The 13,771-nt window shown below is 41.0% G+C and overlaps 1 protein-coding gene across 11 annotated transcripts in view; it reads right to left on the bottom strand.

The window, feature by feature from the left end:
* UGGT1 (UDP-glucose glycoprotein glucosyltransferase 1) overlaps positions 1 to 13,771 on the bottom strand; it is a 190,335-nt gene that overhangs the window by 78,199 nt on the left and 98,365 nt on the right. For 10 of the 11 annotated variants that reach the window (XM_036318740.1, XM_036318734.1, XM_036318739.1 and 7 more), the window contains 6 exons: positions 11,667 to 11,765; positions 10,927 to 10,950; positions 10,337 to 10,431; positions 3,301 to 3,507; positions 2,466 to 2,597; positions 1,609 to 1,739 (listed from right to left, as the gene is read on the bottom strand). In XM_036318740.1, the coding sequence (XP_036174633.1) occupies positions 1,609 to 1,739; positions 2,466 to 2,597; positions 3,301 to 3,507; positions 10,337 to 10,431; positions 10,927 to 10,950; positions 11,667 to 11,765 (688 nt within the window). The remainder of the gene's footprint in view (positions 1 to 1,608; positions 1,740 to 2,465; positions 2,598 to 3,300; positions 3,508 to 10,336; positions 10,432 to 10,926; positions 10,951 to 11,666; positions 11,766 to 13,771) is intronic. The other variant, XM_036318736.1, reaches the window with a different exon arrangement.

Here is a 13,771-nt window from a genome sequence, read left to right as displayed (position 1 = left end):
CAGTCCTGAGAAAGAAGAACAAAGTAGGTGGGATCTCAATACCAGATATCAAGCTGTATTACAAAACCACTGTTCTCAAAACAGCCTGGTACTGGCAGAAGAACAGACATATAGATCAATGGAACAGAACAGAGAACCCAGAAATCGACCCAAACCACTATGCTCAATTAATATTTGACAAAGGAGGCATGAACATACAATGGAGTCAAGACAGTCTCTTCAATAAATGGTGTTGGGAAAACTGGACAGATACATGCAAAAAAATGAAACTAGACCACCAACTTACACCATACACAAAAGTAAACTCAAAATGGATAAAAGACTTAAACTAAGATGGGAAACCATAAAAATACTAGAGGAATCCAAAGGCAGCAAAATCTCAGACATATGCCGAAGCAATTTCTTCACAGATACTGCTCCTAGAGCAATGGAAACTAAGGAGGAAATAAACAAATGGGACTGCATCAAAATAAAAGGCTTCTGCACAGCAAAAGAAACCATCAACAAAACAACAAGAAGACCCACTACATGGGAGAACATATTTGCCAATGATATCACCGATAAGGGTTTAATCTCCAACATTTACAGGGAACTCACACAACTTAACAAAAGGAAGATAAACAATCCAATCAAAAAATGGGCAAAGGACCTAAATAGATACTTTTCAAAAGAGGACATTCAGAAAGCCAAGAGACATATGAAAACATGCTCAAAGTCACTAATCATCCGAGAGACGCAAATAAAAACAACAATGAGGTACCATCACACACCTGTCAGACTGGCTATCATCAACAAATCAACAAACGACAAGCGCTGGAGAGGATGTGGAGAAAAAGGAACACTCGTGCACTGCTGGTGGGAATGCTGACTGACTGGTGCAGCCACTGTGGAGAACAGTATGGAGCTTCCTCAAAAAACTAAAAATGGAACTCCCATTTGACCCAGTGATCCCACTCCCAGGAATATATCCCAAGAAACTAGAAATACCAATCAGAAAGAATATACGCACCCCTATGTTCATAGCAGCACAATTCACCATAGCTAAGATCTGGAAACAGCCTAAGTAACCATCAGCAGATGAGTGGATTAAAACTCATTAAAACTGTGGTACATCTACACAATGGAATACTACGCTGCGGTAAAAATGAAGGAATTCTTACCATTTGCAACAGCATGGATGGAATTGGAGAGCATTATGCTAAGCGAAATAAGCCAGCCAGAGAAAGGTAAGTATCTCATGATCTCACTCATTTATGGAATAAAATGAACAACATAAACTGATGAACAAAAACAGATCCAGAGAGAAGCAGCAATCAGACCGTCAAAACTCAGAGGGAAGGTAGGGGAGGGTGGGGGTAAGGGGGAGAGTTCAACCAAAGGACTTGTATGCATACATATAAGCCTAACCAATGGACACAGACAACAGCGGGGTGGAGGTATGAGTGGGGAGGTGTGTGTGTGTGGGGGGGGTAATGGCGGGAAAAGAACACATATGTAATACTTTAATCAATAAAGAAAACACACACACACACAAATTAAATTTTAAAAATAGATGAAAAACATATATAGCCCCTACGACATAATAAATTTCTTCTATGTAGAACTTACACATCTTCTTCTACCCGAAGCTGTTGAATGTGAGATTTAATTTTCTGTCCTGAAGTTTTTAAGATGATGTTTTCTAGGAGGTGGAAATCATCCTGATTAAAGAGTTCATTATCCTCCAGTGGCCCAATGATCTGTGAAGGAGAACAGAGTGGCCAGTGTGGAAACCTGCAAGCTGTAAAGCAGGGCTTGGTTGTCCTCAGGGTGCCTAACGAACCAAACCACGTTAAAGACCCAAGACATGCTTACGTCAGAATAAAGTCAATGAAAATGTAAAAGCAACATCCCCATGAACTCACACTGTTATTTACTTATCAATACCTCAACTGCACAGAGTGTAGACTTGTATACTTTGCAATATTTTTATAGTAAGCAAACTCTGAAGTAAAAGAATACAGTTTTCATTAATTCTCACCAAATATAAATAATAAAGCCACAACAGAGATGTAGCAGTTGATATAGAAGGTTTGCCCTACATGCTAAGACTTTAAAGTGTGGTTTGCCCACCGCGGCCTACACTCTCATCTCAGTGTTGTGAGGCTGAATGAACGAGTGTCAGCCCAACCCAGCTGCATGCACACAGGCTGCCAAGCTGAGGCACGTCCCCACGGGCTGAGTGGTTCCTGGGTCAGGTCTCATGGACTTGTGTTCTGAGAGCCACCGCATCTCACGGCCTTGACCATGGCAGGACAAAAGTCAACACAGGACACATGTCAAAATGAGCAGAAACCATCGCCAGCATTGCATCAGCCCTCCTCCCCTTTGGAAAAGAGCGGCTCTGTCTGAAGAGCTTCTACCTTCCAAGGAGAATGCGGCCAAGACTGGTCACTGATCTACTGTGAAGTCAAGCTTGTCCTCACCCTTCCATTGCTGATCACTGCCCTCTGTCCCTTCTTCAGCTTCAGGACATCCCTGCAGTACATGGCATGAGACAAAATGAAATCCATTTTGGAAGACTCAAAGACCTCTTTAAAAAGACTGAAATCCATGCCCTAGGAAAGTAATTGTTATTAAGGAAAAGTAATAGTTATTAAACCATAAAAATGAATAGCATAATGAATACATCATAAAAACGCTCTATTAGTGAAGTAACAACTAATTTCAATAATTAGCATTATGATGTTTCCACTCTCCCTCCCATTTTCCCCACCCTCCTACCTATCAAGTATTGCTCATTTCTTTTATGTAATTGTTCAAGTGGCAAACTAGTGTTCATGATACCTTTATTCTGCATTGTAAAATCTAATTTCAAGTGAGAGACTTTCTTTTAATTGAAAAATGAAGTATACTTATCATTTTATAATAAGTTTTTAGACTGAAAAACAGTAAAAGGCGTTTTACATATAACTGAATAAACATGGGCTTATATTGGAAACACATCAAACACATTAGCTTCTAGCTCATTAAGTAGCTTAAATCTCAGTTCTTTTGCTCTGACAAAATATTGTCTATCTTTTAAAAACTATAAAAACAAATGGCCTGTGCTTAAAACATACATCTTAAAATCTAGCAAGTTTAAAAGCAATAAAGGGAATGTGGCAGAATGGTTATTTCTTAAAAGATTCCTCCAACAACAAAAAGAGAAATCCTGAGACTCAAAACTAAAATCACCATTCTGCTCAGACACTGCAGCCCCGAGGAGCAGACTTCTGTGGTAAATAACAGAGAGGTGGTCTCAGCAGTGCAGATACTCACCCCAACGGCGAACTCCCCAACATCAGCCCCCGCGGCCAGGGCCTCCGCAGTCCCCTCCTTGGCCATTTTTGTGATGAAGTTCTTGGCAGTGCTGGAGGTTTGTGTTTGGAGAGCTGCCCAGATTGCTCGGGAGATCCGAGTGTTCTCATAATTGATATCTTCCTTAGGATTATTGATCATGCTTATTCTCACATTGTTACTAGATTTCTATTTATAAAACAGGAAATAAGGATTAAATGGTAGATGTTTGCAACTTAAAAAGTGGCATTTTCAGCCATATTCTATAAAAAGGAAGTAATATCTCTCTTAAAAGTTGTGGATAGTCCCTCTCTGTATACAGAACAAGGTTAAAATGCTACAACCAGGCTTGTGATCCCTTGTATGAACTGGCCTCTACCCTACCTTTCCACCTTCATTTTTACCACCCTGTAAAGACAGCATACAGTACAAACCATCAGAGTCCTATATTCCCCCCCCACACACACACACATTTTGTATTCTTCTAATACACATCATGCCTCACATTGGCATGGGAACCCCAAGTACACCCATCTTTGCTTCCTTAGGTCCCAAGCATTCTTCAGGGCTCTGCTCCACCCTCCTTAGTTCACATGGCCTTTTCAGATTTCTAGTAAGATTTACCTATCCCTGAGTAGAGAGACAAGAATCCATGTGAGAGAAGATATCTGGGACCCTTAAAACCAAAAAAGGGCTCGTATCAAGAACATAAGCAACAGAAATTCATAATTCTGTATATCAAAAGACATGTATAAGAATATCCATGGCAGCATTCTTCAGAATACCCCAACCTAGAAACAACCCAAATATCTACCAAATATACTAAATAAACAAAACTCTGATATATTACATGATACAAAATGACACAAGGAAAAAGAACTAACATTACTCATAATTTCATGAATCTCAAAAATACTGAGGACAGAAAACACAAATATGTATTATAAGATTCCATTAAAAGAAAGTAATAGGTAAACTTATTCTATGATGAGAGAAGAGGGAAAGGCTGGGGCCCTAGTGTGGCCACAGCAGGGAGGGCTCTCAGGAATGTGACACTTCTCTTTCCCAGGAATGGTCACATGCGTGTGCTCACTTTGAGACACTGTATAGCCTATGATTTGTGCACTTCTTTTGAAGCTATATTTTTACTTCATTTAAAATATTCAACTCTCAGAACCAAGATGGCAGCATAGGTAAACACCTATACTTGCTGCCTCTCACAACCACATCAAAACTACAACTAAAAGACAAAACAAATATCATCCAGAACCATGGGAAAGCTGGCTGAGTGGAATTTCTAGAACTAGAAGGAAAGAAAAAAGTGCATTGAGACTGGTAGGAGGTGCGGAGGGTGCACACAAAATGGATTGGCACCTGAGTGCGATGTTGTTTTTTTAAATTGGGAGGGAGATACAAGCGCCTGATTGCTCTGAACTCCAGTTCCGGGCAAGACTCTGGGGACCCAGACTCATATGGGGAGAATCTGGCTTGTCTGGCATCGGGCCAGAACATGAGGGTGGCTTTCTCTCAGAGGTACTCGCAGCGTTCATTGTTCCTGCACAGGACCACAGGGCACAGAGACCCGGGGACCTCTCTGGGGCAGGGCTGACTGGCAGCCATTGCTGTTTGCTCCGCCCTGGTGACTCCCTGAGACCCCGCCCCACCCAATTTATAACCCCACCCAAGCTGTGCACTGCAGCTTTTGCATATGAATAACCTGTCCTTTTGCAACCTAAAACCTAACAAACTGCTGCTGGGTCAGAGAGCTCCAAAGCTTCCGAAAGAAGGCCTAAGGCTCGGCAGAAGCAGCCTGCATTGCTTCACAGCTGCGCCTCATCTGGGCACTTCCAAACCCAAAACAAAGAGGAAAAATCTGCAGATCTCTCTGTAGCTCCTGCTGGGTGGCCTCAGGCAGTGGCTGACTTTGCATCTCCTTGGAGATCCAAGAGCCACTGTACCCAATGGTCAGAGTGAGACCACGCCAGATTACAACTCTTCACATCCATAAGAGACACACTCAAGGGGCAGACTCAGTGAGCATCAAAGCCCCACTGAAGCAAGTCCTGCCCCATAAGCGTGTCTCCAGCACAGCAGTTCTCCCATTGTAGACATAACTGGTCCTCACAGCCAATTGGCCTGGAGGTCAATTCCCCCCAGTGCTTACAACAGCAATCAAGGCTTAACTACAACAAGACTGTGCACACAGCACACGAAGGGGTGCACCAAGAGTGTCCGCCTCAGGTAATTGGGGAGGCTGAGCCACTGGGCCGTATAGGACACCTAGCACACAAAGCCACTCTATCAACACAGGGAAGCAGCCAAAATGTGGAGACAAAGAAACAGGTCACAAATGAAAGAAATGGAGGAAAACAAACTAATGGATATAGAGTTCAAAACCACGGTTATAAGGTTACTCAAGAATCTTCTAGAAACCTCTGAGAAATTTAGTGAGAACCTCAAGAATATAAAAAAGGACCAATCAGAAATTAAGCATACACTGACTGAAATAAAGAATATTATACAGAGATCCAACAGTAGACTAGAGGATCGCAAGAATCAAGTCAAAGATTTGAAATACGAAGAAGCAAAAAACACCCAACCGGTAAAGCAAAAGGAAAAAAGAACCCCAAAATATGAAGAGAGCGTAAGGAGCCTCTGAGATAACTTCAAGCGTATCAACATCCGAATTATAGGGGTGCCAGAAGAAGAGAGAGAGCAAGATATTGAAAAACTATTTGAAGAAATAGTGACAGAAAACTTCCCCTACCTGGTGAAAGAAATAGACTTACAAGTCCAGGAAGCGCAGAGAACCCCAAACAAAAGGAATCCAAAGAGGACTACACCAAGACACATCATAATTAAAATGCCAAGAGCAAAAGACAAAGAGAGAATCTTAAAAGCAACAAGAAAAAAACAGTCAGTTACCTACAAGAAAGTACCCATATGACTGTCAGCTCATTTTTCTTTTTTTTTTTTTTTTTATTAGTTAAGGTATTACAAATGTGTCCTCATCTCCCCCATTAACCCCCAACCTCCCCCCCACACACAAACTCATGCTCCCATCCCCCTGTTGTCCATGTCCATTGGTTTGGCTTATATACATGTATACAAGTCCTTCGGTTGATCTCTTCCCCTTACCCCCGCCCTCCCCTACTTTCCTTCTGGGGATTGATAGCCTGATTGCTGTTTCTCAGTCTTTGGGTCTGTCCCTTTTCATCAGTCTATGTTGTTCTCTATAATCCACAAATGAGTGAGATCATGTGGTATTTATCTTTCTCTGACTGGCTTATTTCACTTAGCATAATGCTCTCCAGTTCCATCCATGCTGTTGCAAAAGGCAAGAGTTCCTTTTTTTTTTACCGCAGCATAGTATTCCATTGTGTATATGTACCACAGTTTTCTAATCCACTCATCTGCTGATGGGCACTTAGGCTATTTCCAAATCTTAGCTATGGTGAATTGTGCTGCTATGAACATAGGGGTGCATATATCCTTTCTGATTGGTGTTTCTGGTTTCTAGGGATATATTCCTAGTAGTGGGATCACTGGGTCAAATGGGAGTTCCATTTTTAGTCTTCTGAGGTAGCTCCATACTGTTCTCCACAGTGGCTGCACCAGTCTGCATTCCCACCAGCAGTGCAGAAGGGTTCCTTTTTCTCCACATCCTCTCCAACACTTGTTGTTTGTTGATTTGTTGATGATAGCCATTCTGACAGGTGTGAGATGATAACGCATTGTCGTTTTGATTTGCATCTCTCGTATAATTAGTGACTTTGAGCAGGTTTTCATATGTCTTTGGGCCTTCTGTATGTCCTCTTTCGAAAAGTGTCTATCTAGGTCCATTGCCCATTTTTTTATTGGATTGTTTATCTTCCTTTTGTTAAGTTTCATGAGATCCCTGTAAATGTTGGAAATTAAACCCTTATCGGTGGTATCATTGGAAAATATGTTCTCCCATGTAGTGGGTCTTCTTGTTGTTTTGTTGATGGTTTCCTTTGCTGTGCAAAAGCTTTTTATTTTGATGTAGTCCCATTTGTTTATTTTCTCCTTAGCTTCCATTGCCCTAGGAGCATTATCAGAGAAGAAATTTCTTCGGCATATGTTTGCGATTTCGCTGCCTGTGGATTCCTCTAGTATTTTTATGGTTTCCCGTTTTACATTTAAGTCTTTTATCCATTTTGAGTTTATTTTTGTGTATGGTGTGAGTTGGTGATCTAGTTTCATCCTTTTGCATGTATCTGTCCAATTTTCCCAACACCATTTATTGAAAAGACTGTCTTGACTCCATTGTATGCTCTTGCCTCCTTTGTCGAATATTAATTGGGCATAGTGGTTTGGGTTGATTTCTGGGGTCTCTATTCTATTCCATTGATCTATATGTCTGTTCTTGTGCCAATACCAAGCTGTTTTAAGAACAGTGGCTTTGTAATACAGTTTGATATCTGGTATTGAGATCCCACCTACTTTGTTCTTTCTCAGGATTGCTGCAGCTATTCGGGGTCTTTTTTTATTCCAGATGAATTTTTGGAACGTTCGTTCTAGATCTGTCAAATATGCTGTTGGTAATTTAATGGGGATTGCATTGAATCTATAAATTGCTTTGGGTAGTATGGACATTTTGATGATGTTGATTCTACCAATCCATGAACACGGTATATTCTTCCATCTGTTTATGTCTTCCTCTATCTCTTTTTTCAGTGTCCTGTAGTTTTCAGCATATAAGTCTTTTACCTCCTTAGTTAAGTTTATTCCTAGGTATTTTAATTTTTTTGGTGCAATGGTAAATGGGATTGCTTCTGTAGTTTCACTTTCTGTAAGTTCATTATTGGTGTAAAGAAATGCCATGGATTTCTTAGCATTAATTTTGTATCCTGCTACATTGCCGAATTCATTTATTAAGTCTAATAATTTTTTGATGGAGTCTTTAGGGTTCTGTATGTACAGTATCATGTCATCTGAAAATAAGGACAGTTTTACTTCTTCTTTTCCAATCTGGATGCCTTTTATTTCTTCTTCGTGTCTGATCGCAATGGCTAGTACTTCCAGTACTATGTTGAACAGGAGTGGTGAGAGGGGGCATCCCTGTCTTGTTCCTGTTTTTAGGGGGAATGGTTTTAGTTTTTGCCCATTGATTATGATGTTGGCTGTGGGTTTGTCATATATGGCTTTTATTATGTTGAGGTATGATCCCTCAATTCCTATCTTGCTGAGAGTTTTTATCAAGAAAGGGTGTTGGATTTTGTCAAATGCTTTTTCCGCATCAATTGATATGACTATGTGGTTTTTCTCTCTCAATTTGTTTATGTGATGTATCACATTTATCGATTTGCGGATATTGTACCATCCTTGCATCCCTGGGATAAATCCTACTTGGTCATGGTGTATGATCTTTTTGATGTACTGCTGGATCCGATTTGCTAGGATTTTGTTGAGGATTTTGGCATCTATGTTCATGAGGGATATTGGCCTATAATTCTCTTTCATTGTATTGTCTTTATCTGGTTTTGGGATTAGGGTGATGTTGGCTTCTGTCAGCTCATTTTTCAACAGAAACTATGCAGGCCAGAAGGAAGTGTCAAGAAATATTCAAAGTGATGAATAGCAAGAACCTACAACCAAGATTACTCTACCCAGCAAAGCTATCATTTAGAATTGAAGGTCAGAGAAAGAGCTTCACAGATAAGAAAAATCTAAAGGACTTCATCACAGCCAAACCAGTATTATATGAAATACTGAAGGGTATTCTTTAAGAAGAGGAAGAAGAAGAAAAAGGTAAAGATAAAAATTATGAACAACAAAGTGATAACAAATACATATCTATCAACAAGTGAATCTAAAAATCAAGTGAAAAAAAATCTGATAAACAGAATAAGTTGGTGAATATAATAGAATCAGGGGCATAGAAAGGGAGTGGACTGACAATTTTTGGAGGGAAGGGGGTGTGGGGGGTGCAGGAAGATATTGGACAAAAATCTTACACCTATGGACGAGGACAGTGGCGGGGGGGGGGGGGGAGGTTAAGGGCATGGGGTGGGGTGGGAACCGGGTGGAGGGGAGCTATGGGGGGGAAAAAGAGGAACAACTGTAATAATCCGAACAATAAAGATTTATTAAAAAAAGATATTCAACTCTCCCTTCCTGCTCCCATTCTACCACCACTTGCACGTCTATCACTCAGAGTTAGGGCACCTTACATACATGTCAGTCTGAGTTAGGGCACCTTACACGCGTGTCAGTCTGAGTTAGGGCACCTTACACACGTCAGTCTGAGTTAGGTCACCTTACACACGTCAGTCTGAGTTAGGGCACCTTACACATGTATCTGACACGCGTGTCGGTCTGAGTTAGGCACCTCGCACATGTATTGATCGTCCTTCACTAGGACTGCTCCTGATTCAACTCTGAATTAACCACAGCAACTCATCTGTTTCCTCTTAGAACAGAAGGGAACTCCGCTCCTCAGTGAGGCTGCAGCCGCCTAGATGTGTGAGTGTGTTAGTAAGCCTCCAAGACACAGGTGCCAGGGGACCCAGGGGGTGTGACACTGGACTGAAGATTCAGTGTGAAGCTGCCCAAGAAAAGGAGATGTAACACCTCAGACAATGACACTCTCCAGAAGTCGGTTTCTTCTCCACGAGCCCACTGCCATTCACTCAGGCCTACGACGCTTGGGCACTCTGCTCGCCGGGCCTGCTTCTGTATCACTCACTCACCTCCAGGCTCTCAGCATAGGAACCTGCCCACCCACACAATGCACCCCACAATCTCTGCAGCTTCCTGGCAACAAGACCGTGCGCAGCCACACAATAAAAGCTTGTCTACGATGATCTCATTCTTTCTCCTCTAAAAGAGCATACCCCTTAACTAAGTAGAATACGCCATCTTCTCTGTTCTCCTACTGGCTGGTGGACCTGTGAAGCAGCAGCGCTCTGCTCCCTCAAACTCTGACCTTCCCACCAGAATAGCAATATCAGCACACAGATGCTCATGAGGACAAAATTAAGTTGTAGACACTTGCCTGATGTTTTATAGCATCGTACAACAACTGCCTTCCAGACGGGCTATCAAAATCTCCAACAATCCAAAAAGTGACTGGCCTGATAAAAGAATCATCTGTAGAAAAACAAAACAATAGACTGAGATGGAGAGAAGAAAGGACATTCTGTTTCAATATGGTTATTAAGTAAAATAATTTCTGAAAATCATGCAAAAAAATTAGAAGATTACAAGTTTAATAAAGATACAAAGCAAAAGTAGTGAAACTGATAGTAGAATGAAAGCAGGGTACCTTCCATATGGCTTAATTATAAACTAGGGACATGCAATTATTAATTCTACTAAGGTTTGGGCATCTGTTAGCACATAAAATGAAAAAGACCTTTGAACGTGTGGGTAACATATAGTCTTTAATCATATTAATTTGTAACTTTCTGAAATATACTTCTTTGCAAACATTTATACAAACTTTATCTAAATGGATAAATTATCTACTGTTACCCACAGGTTCCATAAACATCTCAACAAAAGGTCAATAAATTCTGAAATATAACAGTACCTGAAATATGATAATTAAGAAAAGAAACAGAACATTCTAAAGTTTAAAGTTACCATAGATTTCCTTGGAGGACATCCCTGGGCAAAGGTAAAGGAAAAAAAAAAAGTCATTTCTAGGGTTATTGCCTATTATCAGAGTCAAATTTTAAATAACGCCTAACACGACCTATGCTTCGTTCTGTTCCTTAGTCCCACTCGTGCTGAGCATTGTCCAGTGCTCCTCAGAACCAGTTTCCTGAAGAATCAAATGGAGCAATGACTGCACTTACATAGGCCTAGGCACTAGACCTGTTCTCTAGAGATTGCAGTGGGATGCAAACAGCTGACTTAAAGGACAGTCAGTGTGACCACAGGGGAAGTGCCTCTGTCTGCCATCAAAAGGATATCATTTCACACAGTCTTAACCTAGATAAATAACTACATAAAATCAGTTTTAAAACTTACACAAGTATTTCTAGAACCAAGTTTACCTTTAAAAAATCAACCCAATGCTGTCACTGAAGAGGCAAGACAAAACAATTTCCAATCCATTAACCCTTTAAAACATCATAAATGTTTTTCCATTCTGAGCCATGAATTTTTTTTCCTTTTTCCTTTAATATCTAATTTAAAAATTACAAGGACAACATTTAAATTTTCAGAACTATATAATTAAATTTTAAATAGATATTTTCTATGCTCAAATCATAATAATTAATAAATTATGACATCTCTCTCCCAACAGATACTAATGATTAAATTTTTTTGCAAATACTAAAACAAATGTTGAATCCAAGATAAGCCTAGAATATTACCTTTCTTTGTTAGATAGTTCATACTATTGGCTATAGCAGCAGTCTTGCCTTGAGAATCTAAGGCAGTAAATCTAGCATAATCATCCACAAAAAAGTTATCTGAAAAAAAATTGAAATAGATTCATAATTAATATGACTAAATTCCATCTAATGTTAATTTCAACTGATAATCTGACATGACCATAAGTTTTATAAGAATGCATGAATGAGATATATTGCTTCATATTTATTAAACAACTTTATAATCCCAGACCCCTATTCCAGTAATAACATTTTAATACACAAAGTTAATAAAAATGAACACATCTCACATGACTCTCATGTATGTATGTGTCATTTCAATGGTTTGAATTTATTCTAGTCCCACTTCTATCACTTCACAGCCTGAGAATATTTCCTAAAGATCCCCCTTAGCGTCATCTCTCCCTTCCACTGTCCATCCACCATAATAAGCTCCTCCTTATCCTTATTTGGGGGGAGGAGGGGGGGTTTGTGTGTGCAAAAATAGGAAAGAAAATACAAAAATTCTCATTTTAATGTTTTCATGGATCAGAAAATAGTATATCCTTAGCCCAAACAGAAATAAAAGGTCAATTTCCGATACATAGCTTCTCTGATTAGTGCCCATGGACATGCTCTCAATAATCGTTTCCCGCCATGACCAGTTTGGCTCAGTGGATAGAAGGGTCCTGGGTTCGATTCCGGTCAAGGGCATGTACCTTGGTTGCGGGCACATTCCCAGTAGGGGGTGTGCAGGAGGCAGCTGATTGATGTTTCTCTCTCATCGATGTTTCTAACTCTCCCTCTCCCTTCCTCTCGTAAAAAATCAATAAAATATATTTTAAAAAAATCATTTCCCCCTCAGATTACTCTTGCCAAAATTCCAGTTTCAGCACGTCATTCCCTTGCTCTAATCTACCCAGTAATTTCTTCCTACCTACAAAACGGTCCCCAGCCTGGTATCATAAACCCTCTATCTCTAGCAACCTCCCCAAGCTTATGCATTATCTCACCCCAACACAGATGCCACCCTTCTCTCACTGTCCTCCAAGCACGTCTTGCACATCCTCCCATCTACCTGTCTGCTCACCCACTCACCCACCTGTACTTTCATTCCACAAAACACACTAACCCTTTCCATCAGGACTCCAGACAGGAAAGCTGGTAAGCTAGACAGAAAGCAGTGCCCGCCACGACTGAAAGAGAGCAGCAACAGTGGCAGAGCCAGGGCTGGGGCAGAAGGCGGCCAGCTGTGCCTTCCCTGACAGGCCCACAGCTCGCCCCGCAGACTGCACTGCTCCCGGAACCAGCAGCGTTTCTCAGCTCGTTACCAGGGCGCCCACAGAGAAAGGACCTCTTCATTCACGCACACCCCAAAGGTAACTACTGACAGTTAAAGTGATGAAAACAACAAAAGCTCAGGATAAAGATTCACAGCACTGTTCGCCTTGCTCTATTAAAACTTCCGGCGCCCTGGCTGGTGTGGCTCAGTGGTTGCACTGAAGGGTCGCAGGTTCAAGTCCTGGTCAAGGGAATGTACCTGGGTTACAGGTTCGATCCCCAGGCCTGGGACACGTGTGGGAGGCAACCAATGGATGTTGTCTCTCTCACATGGCCTTTTCTCTCTCTTTCACCCCTCCCCCCCTCCTTCCACTCTCTAAAAATCAATGAAAACTAAAATCCTTGGTGAGGATTAACAAAAAGAAACAAAAAATTTCTGGTGAAAAGCAAAAACCTAATGTAAAGAAACAATGCAGTTCACATTCTGACTATTTTCTTTTCAAATATAAGCATTTATGTGCATTTTCCTCTACTGAAAAGTTATTCGGCTCAAGTTAGATTAGGAGATGGTTGCCATAAAGTAACAGCCATAAGTAGATCTACACATTCATCATTCACCATGACAACAGACACACTTGGCTCTGACTTCGCTAGTCCCCGTCTTTCCCCGCAGTGAGACTTCTCGGACAGGGATGACATTTCCCTTCTTCCCAGCTGGTTGCTAACGTGGCCGTCAGATCTCACAGGAAGGCCTAAGGAGCAAACTACACCTGGGCGTAGTACATCTGCCTCGTGGAAGGTATTCTTGTGGAAACAACCCAAAC

Source organism: Myotis myotis, unplaced genomic scaffold (assembly GCF_014108235.1).
Source record: "Myotis myotis isolate mMyoMyo1 unplaced genomic scaffold, mMyoMyo1.p scaffold_m19_p_8, whole genome shotgun sequence".
NCBI lineage: Eukaryota > Metazoa > Chordata > Mammalia > Chiroptera > Vespertilionidae > Myotis > Myotis myotis.
Note: the sequence above shows the minus strand (reverse complement) of the source record. Positions and strands in the feature narration are given on the sequence as shown.